This window comes from Salvelinus sp. IW2-2015, linkage group LG20, assembly GCF_002910315.2.
Source record: "Salvelinus sp. IW2-2015 linkage group LG20, ASM291031v2, whole genome shotgun sequence".
In the NCBI taxonomy this organism is placed as follows: domain Eukaryota; kingdom Metazoa; phylum Chordata; class Actinopteri; order Salmoniformes; family Salmonidae; genus Salvelinus; species Salvelinus sp. IW2-2015.
This window is the reverse complement of record NC_036860.1, coordinates 10,419,601-10,431,948: the sequence shown is the minus strand read 5'-3', so window position 1 is coordinate 10,431,948 and position 12,348 is coordinate 10,419,601. Positions and strand designations below refer to the sequence as shown.

Sequence of the window (12,348 nt, the reverse complement as noted above, 5' to 3'; positions counted from 1 at the left end):
AATGCCCGAACGGCACCAGAACATCAAGATGAAATGTATTTTTATGTAATCTATACTTCAACACCAAAGTTAGATAAGAAGGAAGTTGATGGATTAGGGCGTTGTAAACGAAAAGGGAGTAATGTACAGACTTCAGGGAAGTCCAGCCAACCTTTTGATACAGGATGCAGTGCTGAGTAGCAAAACTGTCACCTGTAACAAAATGAGGGGCACTATGGTAAATGGCATCCAAAGGTTTAAGAGTAGTAGCAGCTGAACTTTAATAAATAATATCACCATAATCAAGAACAGATAAAAAGGTTGACTGAATAATCAGCCTCCTACAGTTGAGAAAGGCACCATCTGTTTCTGTAAAAAAAGACAACTTGGTAAATGGCATCCAAAGGTTTAAGAGTAGTAGCAGCTGAACTTTAATAAATAATATCACCATAATCAAGAACAGATAAAAAGGTTGACTGAATAATCAGCCTCCTACAGTTGAGAAAGGCACCATCTGTTTCTGTAAAAAAAGACAACTTTAAATCTTATCTTCTTAACCAGCTCATCTATATGTTTGTTTTTTTAAACGTCAAATCCATATCAATCGAAATGCGGGAACACGTTCGATTGGGGAACCATCTAACGAGTGAACATGTAGTTAAACTCTCGTAAGAATGTTTCAGATTAAAAACAACATGTATTTAGTTTTGCCCGTATTAAGAATTAAAATCAGCAAGGGATTCCTGCATAGCTATAAAATCTGACTGTAGTTTTGAAAATGCCAGATCAACAGTCGAGTCAATAGCATAGATACTAGTATCATCCGCATATAGATTAAGTTTAAAAAATGTACAGATTGACCAATGGTGTTTATATAAATAGTGAAGAGAACAGGTCCCAAAATCAACCCCTGTGGTACACCTTCACGTACTTCAAGAAATTCAGACTTCCCATCAATCACGATAGCCTGAGTTCTGTCACTAAGGTAATCATGAAACCATGAACAGGCGTCAGAGCTCAGGCCTATCGAGGACAACTTACTCAATAAAATAGCATGATCAACAGTATGAAAATCTTTGGGCAGGTCCACAAACAAAGCAGCACATTTCATTTTAGTGTCTAAAGCATTGAGAATATCATTAACAACTAATATGGTTGCTGTAACAGTGCTCTGCCCAGGTCTAAACCCTGACTGGTTTACATTCGTATATACATTTCTCAGATAAAAAAAGAGCAAATTCAAGAATCTTAGCTAGACAAGGAAGCCTTGAAATGGGGCAATAATGATTAAGATCACTACTATCCCCGTCCTTATGGAGTAGCAGCACAAGAGCAGATTTCCATACTTTTGGAATATTTCCTGACAATAAAAAAAACACTTAAGCAGCCCAGGATCCGATTGGTCGGCCCCTGTGGATTTCTTGTTGTCTATTGCTAGCAAAGCATCCAGGACTTTCTTTTCTGTAAATAGCCTAAAAGAAAAGCTTTGACTATAATTTCTCTGATCATTCAGCAAGTTTCCCCAATCAGCATCCCGCCCAATATCATTGTGAATAGGCTTACTTTCAAAGAGATACCCGCTGAAATCAAATGGTGATTAAATGCATCAATGATGGCTTTTTTTCCCATAATGAGGCCCAATGTCAGAATTTAATTTGTTATAGTGCAATACTTTTGACCAGGTCAGTGCACTATCTAGGGAATATGGTGCAATTTGGGATGCAGACCTCCTGTGACCCAGAAACTCTGGAGCTGACTGAGAGGAGAATGGACCTGCCTGTTCTGTCCTCATCTATGCAAAGAGGACAACACGGGCGATACACCAGGTCATCACCATGGATTGCTGAACGCCTAACTGAAATTCATTCTCTTCAGTGCCCTCACCTTGGCTAAGAGAAGGAGTCAGTCAGTCACCCATGGTATGGGCATATGCGTAAGTATCAGGCACCACTGCAGACAAAACAAGACACTCATATACAGCACAGTTTATCAACAATGGAAGCTGACCGCAGCTTGAACTCCCAGGTGCTGTAAATGTGTCATGGTTAAGCCACACCCTTGGTTGAGTTAAAGCCATAACAGGGTCGATAGGTCAGAAAGGTCAAATAAGATGCCGAACTGTCGTCATCTGTTCTTACACAGGTCAGATCAATTCAGTGTAACATTCAAAAGTGCAACAGCAACGGCTATGCAGAGCTAGGAGGTCTAGTAGATTTAACAGAATCAAACCTTCCACTCTACACTATGATGGACTAGCCTATGTGATAGCGCTCTATCCTCCGCCACTGAGGAATAAAGGGATATTGCTTGCTGTGACAGCAAAGTCATGGCATGCCACTACACGTGTCACAAGTGGCTGTGCTTAAGGGTGGCCCACTGCGAAGCGGTCAATGCTTTACTAGGATTACAAGGCTATGCAGCAAATCTATTGTGTCCCATCACATGAAATCTCAGACACTCACTGACTGAGAAGAGGTGAAGATATATTTTTAAAAAGGCAAAAATTGCTACTGAAAATCCCTCTCACATAACATATAGGTACAGTGATACGGTGGCTGCACGGTTGGTTAGCATGCTGTGCATGGTGGGGAGATGAAATCCACACTACCTGTTGGTGGCATTTAATGGCAAGTCACCAAGGGACAGGAGAGAAAGGCCATTGGCATATTCATCTGACATTTCATATTGACAATATGCAGTAGCCTAGAGCTAATATCTACCTACCTACATAATTTCAAATTTTATGTAAACGATGTAGTTGTGGTTCAGACTGAAGCCCATGAGAACACCTGGCCTATACCTGGCTGGAAATTACATATCATTGGAGCAGCAGTCAGCATTAGGAATTTAAAAATCTGTTTTCTACGTGTAACAGTTTAACTTTAGACCGTCCCCTCGCCCCGACACGGGCGCGAACCAGGGACCCTCTGCACACATCAACAACAGTCACCCACGAAGCGCCGTTACCCATCGCTCCACAAAGGCCGCGGCCCTTGCAGAGCAAGGGGAACCACTACTTCTAGGCTTCAAAGTGAGTGACATAACCGATTGAAAAGCTATTAGCGCGCACCACTGCTAACTAGCTAGCCATTTCACATCCGTTACATACGCCCGGCTTTTTTGAGATACCTTGATTTAACATACAGATCTTAGAGGAATTAAGCTATGGAACGATGAACCCGTCTGGTGTCAAGGCAGGAGGAACAAGTCTATCTTGCTGTCAGGACTACCGAGTAGGCCCTCAGTGTCAAGCAAATGAATGAATGCTGACCAAGCCAAAAAGAGATTTCACAAGTTGTCAGTCACTTAGTCATACATAGAGCAGCTCACACAGTAGTGCTGAATGTGTTCTGCAGTATTTCTTATTTAACCATTATTTAACTAGGCAAGTCAGTTAAGAACAAATTCATATTTAAAATGACGGCCTAGGAACAGTGGGTTAACTGCCTTGTTCAGGGGGAGAACTACAGATTTTTACCTTGTCAAATTAAGGGATTCAATCTAGCATCCTTTCGGTTACTGGCCCAACACTCTAACCACTAGGCTACCTGCTGACAACGCTGTTCTGGATACCGCTGCTGTGTTCAAACAGCTAGACCAATAAGTGGGACTGATATCCGGAAGTCAAAACCCAAACCACAACATATAGCTATTAGCTTCTATCTCTGATGCACTCCGTAGGAGTGTTGAGAAGTATCCAGATTTTCATACAGTTTCTGTACTATACCGGGGTATACGGTTATACCGGCAGTGATCACAAGACAGTGCACACATCTTTCCAGATGTAAAAAAAGTACTGTCTCGAAAGAAAATGTTAACAAATGCTAACAAACCTGGCAAATTCACACAGCGGACGCTAGCTAAATGCTAGCAAGCGCAAGAGAACGTTAAACTAATTGCAAGGAGAAAGACACCCCAGCTCACGAAGTTGTACAACTATCTCAAAATGTTTGCTGCAAGCACAAAATAAATAATAGACAACAGGGATCTTGATCCAGGGAGGGATTGATTGTCTCTGCTGTCACCAAGAAGCTTGATCTTGCAAGCTAGCTACTTATCCAGAAAGTTAACAAACCAAATGCATAGCTGGAGCCCTGAGCTGGAGAGAATGTATTTGGCACATCTTAGATAGTTAAACTTATAGTTAAGATATTTACCTGGTAAACATTAGTAGAGAATTTCAAGTGTAACTTGATCACCTCTATTGCACCTCTCTTAAATAATTAATTACATAGTTAACCAAATAGCTACCCGGACTAACTGCATTAACGCTTTTTGCACAAACTTTGACTCATCACATACACTCCTGCTACTGTTTACCATCTGTCACTTTATTCATAGTTATATGTACATATCTACCTCAATTACCTCGTACCCCTGCACACCGACTAGGTACTGCTACCCCTTGTACATTTGAAGTCAGAAGCTTACATACACTTAGGTTGGAGTCATTAAAACTCATTTTTCAACCACTTTTCAACCACACAAATGTCTTGTTAACAAACTATAGTTTTGGCCAGTCGGTTAGGAAATCTACTTTGTGCATGACACAAGTCATTTTTCGAAAAATTGTTTACAGACAGATTATTTCACTGTATCACAATTCCACTGGGTCAGAAGTTTACATACATTAAGTTGACTGTGCCTTTAAACATCTTAGAAAATTCCAGAAAATTATGTCATGGCTTTAGAAGCTTCCGATAGGCTAATTGACATAATTTGAGTCAATTGGAGGTGTACCTGTGGATGTATTTCAAGGCCTACCTTCAAACTCAGTGCCTCTATGCTTGACATCATGGGAAAAACCAAAAGAAATCAGCCAAGACCTCATCGTTGGGAGCAATTTCCAAAACACCTGAAGGTACCACATTCATCTGTACAAACAATAGTACGCAAGTATAAACACCATGGGACCACACAGCCATTATACCGCTCAGGAAGGAGACGCGTTCTGTCTCCTAGAGATGAACGTACTTTGGTGCAAAAAGTGCAAATCAATCCCAGAACAGCAGCAAAGGACCTTGTGATGATGCTGGAGGAAACAGGTACAAAAGTATCTATATCCACAGTAAAATGAGTCCTATATCGACATAACCTGAAAGGCCGCTCAGCAAGGAAGAAGCCATTGCTCCAAAACCGCCATAAAAAAGCCAGACTACGGTTTGCAACTACACATGGGGACAAAGATCGTACTTTTTGGAGAAATGTCATCTGGTCTGATGAAACAAAAATAGCAGTTTGGCCATAATGACCATCGTTATGTTTGGAGGGAAAAAAGGGAGGCTTGCAAGCCGAAGAACACCATCCCAACCATGAAGCACGGGGGTGGCAGCATCATGTTGTGAGGGTGCTTTGCTGCAGGAGGGACTTGTGCACTTCACAAAATAGATGGCGTCATGAGGAAGTAAAATTATGTGGATATATTGAAGCAACATCTCAAGACATCAGTCAGAAAGTTAAAGCTTGGTTGCAAATGGGTCTTCCAAATGGACAATGACCCTAAGCATACTTCCAAAGTTGTGGCAAAATTGCTTAAGGACAACAAAGTCAAGGTATTGGAGTGGCCATCACAAAGCCCTGACCTCAAACCTATGGAAAATTTGTGGGCAGAACTGAAAAAGCATGTGCGAGCAAGTAGGCCTACAAACCTGACACAGTTACACCAGCTCGGTCAGGAGGAATGGGCCAAAATTCACCCAACTTATTGTGGGAAGGTAGTGGAAGGCTACTCAAAACATTTGACCCAAGTTAAACCATGTAAAGGCAATGCTACCAAATACTAATTGAATGTATGTAAACTTCTGACCCACTGGCAATGTGATGAAAGAAATAAAAGCTGAAATAAATCACTCTAGTATTATTCTGACATTTCACATTCTTAAAATAAAGTGGTGATCCTAACTGACCTAAGACAAGGGATTTTTACGAGGATTAAATGTCAGGAATTGTGAAAAACTGAGTTTAAATGTATTTGGTTAAGGTGTATGCAAACTTCCGACTTCAACTGTATATAGCCAAGTTATTGTTGATCATTGTGTATCTATTATTACATGTTTTACTTTATTATTTCTCTATTTTCTTTCTCTGCATTGTTGGAAAGGGCCCCTAACACGGAACCCAAACAGGCTGCGCGCGTGCGCCATCGTGCATAAATGTATTTTGTCCCCCCACACCAAACGCGATCACGACACGCAGGTTAAAATATCAAAACAAATGCTGAACCAATTATACTAATTTGGGGACAGGTCGAAAAGCATTAAACATTTATGGCAATTTAGCTAGCTAGCTTGCACTTGCTAGCTAATTTGTCCTATTTAGCTAGCTTGCTGTTGCTAGCTAACTTTTTCTTCTCTTGACTTTATATTGCGATTGGCAACTTTCATAAATTAGGTGCATTACCGCCACCGACCTCATTCGTATTTCAGTCACCCACGTGGATATAACCAATGAGGAGATGGCACGTGGGTATCTGCTTCTCTAAACCAATGAGGAAATGGGAGAGGCAGGACTTGCACCGCGATCTGCGTCACAAATAGAACTGACTTCTACTTTAACCCTTGGAAACGCAGACGCTCGTTATTTTGCGACACGAGCAGTGTAGTCAGCATGTAAGTAAGCATTTCACTGTTAGTACACACCTGTTTACGAAGCATGTGACTAATAACATTTGATTTGAATGTGGAAGGAAGCATGCGGATGCTAATCTTTGCACAGGCTTTCACAAGTTGTTTTCACCAATACAGGAAATGCTAAGTCATTCAAATGTGTCAGTGTAGAGATGTAGGCCACTGTAACGTGTGGGGGTAAATGTGGCAGTGTCAACCAACCATTATTATGGCTTCTACACAAATTAAATCAGAGAGCTTAGTCTTCTGAATACTACTGTAAAACAAATAATAAAACTACTCAAGTACTATGCCTACAGTTAGAAATAATGGTCTACCACTACAGACATCTTCTGATCTTCACTTCAGACCAGTATTGATGTCTCTTCCCTTATCATCTCTTGATAAACTGTTTCTCATTTCATTTCTGCCCACCTGAACCAGAGACTCACCTTTATTGGTCCAGTGCTAAAGCAGATCTTCCTGTTCTCCGGCGGTGCTTCCTCCTCGGCAGGCAGTCCCGGGACCTCAGAGCAGCTTGACTCTGGCTCGTAAGGCTCATCTTCCTCCTCCTCATCCTCATCCAGCTGGCTGCCGCCGGAGTCCTCTCCGATGCCGCTGTACGCGCTGATGTCCACCAGGTCTCCCTCCGAGTAATCATCCTTACGAGACTCCTCCTCCAGGCCATCCTCTTCCTGTCCCTCACACTGGGGCCCCTCCCCAGGCTCCTCCCTGTGGCCCCTCTCTCCCTCCTGCCGCCCTGCCAGGTCGCTGGGGCCCCCAGGGGCCTCTCCATTTTCCAGTGAGGCATGGACCTCGGCCTGCACCAGCCGGCTTCCTGCCTCGGGTGCCGAGGAGTCCTCCTGGTCCCCGGGTATGGGTTCTCTGCTAGGCTCGCCTCCGGTACTTGAGCCCCTGGCTTCCTTCCCTCTCTCCCTCTCAGACTTGGCTTCGGTAGAAGCAGAAGAGGTCCTATCCCCTGTTCGTGTACTTCCTGAGGAGCCGTCATCATTTTGGGGAGCTGCTCTGTTCCTGGGGCTTCTGGGGGAACCCTCCTGGTCCAAGTGTTGGCTGGTCCCATCCACCTGACTGCCTGGAGGCAAGACTTGCACCTTCCTGGCGATGATTTCAGAGTTGAGGCATTCTGCTGTTTTTACCGGAGTGGGGCTTTCTTCTCGGGAGGGCAACGGGGACGTGGAGGAGGGCCGGTGCAGGTTGTTCCTCAGGTCCCCCTTCTCGAAGACAGCGCTAAGCTGGCTTACGGTGGGCGACACCGCCTCACCGGCTCCCCCCACCGTATCCAGGCAGTCCAGAGACTCAGTGCTGCCGTTGAAGCGCACTACCACGTCCAGCCGGCTGTCCTGGACAGCGGACGAAACTGGACGCTCCTTCTTGAGCAGGATGCGGTTGGTGGCCGACTGCTTCTCCTGCAGCTGGCGCTGCTCGAAGATCTTCCTCGTCTCTTGCAACTTGGAGTACCCTGCTGATGCCCCTCGGGACCCGCCAACTTCGCCGCCCTTGGGGTCAAAGCGGTTGACACGCTCGGAGACCGTGGCACCCAGCTTGAGCAAGGCGCTGTGGTTCACATCTTCGTTGAGGCTGCTGGCTCTGGGCAGGGACAGCCGCACCGCCTGGTCATTGGCCTTGGACGGGTCGTCCTCGTCGCCAGGTGACTGCATTTGCATGAACATGTTCTTGATGCGGTGGACATTAGAGCCATACTGGCGGCGGCCCCTGCCGGTAGGCCGCGCTGGCTTGCCATCCTTGACAGCGTCGTCCCCATTGGCGGCATTGTTCAGGGCGTCGTGGGCCTGCTTCAGAGCCTGGATGCCCGCCTCGTAGGCGTTCCTGTGGGGGGACGGGCTCCGGAGGGTGGAGCTGGCACTGCCCGCCGATGGGGGTTCAGTCTTCATCATGGTTAATCAAACTGAGCCACTGAGACTTGGAAGTAACAGCATAGCTCCTCTGTCTGTCTTCCTCCCCCTGGATGAGAAAAACAAACAAAACCACTCAATTACACCTGAGGGAGTCTGCCTGCACATGGGGTAGACAGACACAAATGCAAGAACCACATTTAGCGATAGTGGGGAAGAGAGAGCGGGTTAGTGAAAACCAAAGGGAGATAGAGATTCTGCACAGGAGAGAGGAAGGGAAGGATGGATAGAGGCTTGAAAAGGAGCAAGTTAGAGAAAAAATAAAAAGCTACACACGTGGGTGTGAGGGAAGTTTACTCTGACGTAAATAGGGAACAGCCTGGGGCGCAGAAAATCCCCTATCTATTCACCTACACTTAAGAAGGAGAATTGCAGTGAAGGATATGAGATATATATTATATGACTAGTCTAGGGTTTACAACAATAACACCAGATTGCAAATTGGAGTAGGCCTGGCAGAAATCCAACTTATGCTGTATCCCTTAGTCATTATATAATTTTGATCGCTAGGATTTTTCTCAGCTGCCTTAAGATTTCAGGTCTCCCCACCGACAGCAAAAGCTGCTGCAAAGTAGAAAGACACCACTTTAAAGTTAACTGTATTACAATAATCCTCATTCATGCAATCAAAGCCACGAGTCTGGGTGAGCGAGGAATACAAATCCAATGTCCTTAAGCTCACTCAAATACACTATTTAACCAACAGTATATAGACACCTGCTCGTCGAACATCTCATTCCAAAATCATGGGCATTAATATGGAGTTGGTTTCCCCTTTGCTGCTACAACAGCCTCCACTCTTCTGGGAAGGCTTTCCATTAGATGTTAGAACATTGCTGCGGTCACTTGCTTCCATTCAGCCACAAGAGCATTAGTGAGGTTGTGCACTAATGTTGGGCGATTAGGCTTGCCTCGCAGTCGGCGTTCCAATTCATACCAAAGGTGTTAGATGGGATTGAGGTCAGGGCTCTGTGCAGGCCAGTCAAGTTCTTCCACAGCGATCTCGACAAACCATTTTGTATGGACCTCTCTTTGTGCATGGGGGCAAGTGTCATGCTGAAACTGGAGAGGGCCTTCCCCAAACTGTTGCCATAAAGTTGGAAGCACATAATCGTTTAGAATGTAATTGTATGTTGTAGCGTTAAGATTACCTTTCCTTGGAACTAAGCCCGAACCATGAAAAACAGCCCCAGACCATCATTCCTCCTCCACCAAACTTTTCAGTTGGCACTATGCATTGGGGCAGGTAGTGTTCTCCTGGCATCCGCCAAACCCAGATTCATTCCTCGGACTACCAGATGGTGAAGCGTGATTCATCACTCCAGAGAACGCGTTTCCACTGCTCCAGAGTCCAATGGCGGCGAGCTTTACACCACTCCAGCCAACACTTGGAGTTGCACATGGTGATCTGACGCTTGTGTGTGGCTGCTCGACCATGGAAACCCATTTCATGAAGCTCCTGACAAACAGTTATTGTGCTGACGTTGCTTCCAGTGGCAGTTCGGAACTCGGTAATGAGTGTTGCAACCAAGGACAGACGATTTTTACGCGCTTTAGATCTGTGAGCTTTTGTGGCCTACCACTTCACGGCTGAGCCGTTGTTGCTCCTAGACATTTCCACTTCACAATAACAGCACCTACAGATGACCGGGGCAGCTCTAGCAGGGCAGAAATTTGTTGTAAAGGTGGCATCCTATGACGGTGCCAAGTTGAAAGTCACTGAGCTCTTCAGTAAGGCCATTTTACTGCCAATGTTTGTCTATGGAGATGACATGGTTGTGTGCTCGGTTGTATACACCTGTCAGCAACGGGTGTGGCTGAAATAGCCAAATCCACTCATTTGAAAGGTTTCCACATACTTTTGTATATATAGTGTAAGTCAGACCATGTAATAGACTAAATATGCCTAATTGTTGTTGCAAATCATGTAAAAAATATCAAGCTGGACCATGCCTATGCAAATAACAGCCACAATGCCTGTATTCTTCAATCAGCAGCACTGCATTGATCCAGTTACCTGTTATTGTATATTACCAGAGCAACACCTTATCCTATTAATTTTCTAATTTTATTGACAAAGAGAGCACAGTATCCTGCTACCACTACACATGGTAGCAGGATACTATGTAATGCAGACTGCTGTAGCCTACATGTCATGTATTTTGTCAGTTGGATTTAAATATGCCTAAGATGAGAATCTATTCAACATTAGGCCTAATTGAAATCGGACGGAGAATCCGGATATCCGCATTTGATCATTGCTATTTCCATGAATGGAATAACCTATTGCAACAGCCTATATGGATTGATGGCACAAAGGTCATCCTCTACAAAACACTAACAAAATCTACCCGTAGTTCTTTAGGCATAGAGTATGCTATTTTGTCAGTGACTCATCTTCTCGGCGTATAGACCATTCCGTCATATTGACACAAAATAGCCATTTTCTCAGCTACAGTCCAACAACGGTACGATACATTGTATCAGGAAACGACAAGTTCCAAATAGGTACTCTGTCAAATGTAGCAAAGTTTGTCTGATGTGCAACGGAGCATCTAAAATAAACAGATCATGGACTGTCATGTTATGATAGGTTTTTGTTGTGACGAATAGCCTACCAGGGAGACAGACAGTTAGGATTGCGGAGCGCTTTAGTTTAGTATGTTCGCTATAAACGCTGGCACTGCTCAACAAACTATATCTATACAGGACATTTATTGTGGAATACACGTTCATTAAACATCCCCGATAATAGCATATGAGCTTCCGTTAAAACCCCGTGTTGTCAAAAACATTAGGGGCCTCGAACACCTCGCTTGCATGATGGCTGTATGTCGCTTCCTGCATCTTCTGCAGTCGGAATAACAGTTCTCTTTCTCTACAAAACGAGCAAGATAAAAGCAAAAAAGGAAATGGCGTTAAGTCTTTACTAGGTTTGGTTACCGTACCTTGCTCGCCGTGTTTCACAGAGGTTGGTTCAAGTTACGATCGGTCTATTAGAGAATCCATTGTGTCCACGTTCTGTTTTCGCTTCTCATTCCCTTGCGAGCGTAGCGAACTGATGCCTTCTCTCTCTCTACCCCCTCCTCACTCCCCTCCATCCTCCCCACCAACAGCATATGGCATCACAGGCACCCTTAATTAACCCTTGATGTAGAGCAAAAACAAAATGCACTTTTAGATTCCCCGCTATTTTATCCTGTAAGAGACATGCCACTCGTAGGCCTATTGGCGACAAAAAAAATTCGGGACAACAATCGAACGGTTAGGCCTATGGATTATTTATTAGCCCACTGAACCGACTGCTAGACCTATGGGTTTATAGCCGATTAAACTCAACTCCACGATTTATGATGGAGTTGAGCGGCGACTCGTGTGGGCGGACTGGAGTTCCGACGTTACATAAAATGACGTTTCTATAAAAATAAATACTAATTTCAGCACACAAATAATGGTTTATAGCCCCTTATAGCGCAAGACCATTAGGCCTACTGGTGACCGAAAAGTCAAAAGCTACACTTTCAAATAGGTCGATCTGAAATAAATGTAATCAAAGTATAGCCCAATGAAACGTTACACACATCATAAAAAGGTATTATAAAGAACATTAAACAATTTTACTGGTTGTTAGGCTGTTCCTTGGTAATGCAACAAAAATGTGACTGTCGGCAGCGACCTCGTGAGGAAATCTGTGAACACACAAGAAGAACAATGGTTAATGCTCACTATTCAAAAGCAATCACCACATCTTCCAAAATCACAATTAACTATTTTGACGGGATGGTATGCTAGGCCTGTATTACTATTTGCATGTGTGTACAGTGAACAAC

General features: G+C 44.2%; 1 protein-coding gene across 1 annotated transcript in view; it reads right to left on the bottom strand.

Annotated features, from left to right (window-relative positions):
• The window catches only part of ppp1r9ba (protein phosphatase 1, regulatory subunit 9Ba), a 52,625-nt gene extending 41,070 nt beyond the window's left edge, over positions 1-11,555 (bottom strand). Inside the window, exons 1-2 of the mRNA XM_024011416.3 lie at positions 11,467-11,555; positions 7,037-8,567 (exon numbers count right to left, since the gene is read on the bottom strand). Coding sequence (XP_023867184.1) covers positions 7,037-8,500 — 1,464 coding nt within the window. The 5' untranslated portion in view covers positions 8,501-8,567; positions 11,467-11,555. The remainder of the gene's footprint in view (positions 1-7,036; positions 8,568-11,466) is intronic.
• Between the last annotated feature and the right edge of the window lie 793 nt (positions 11,556-12,348).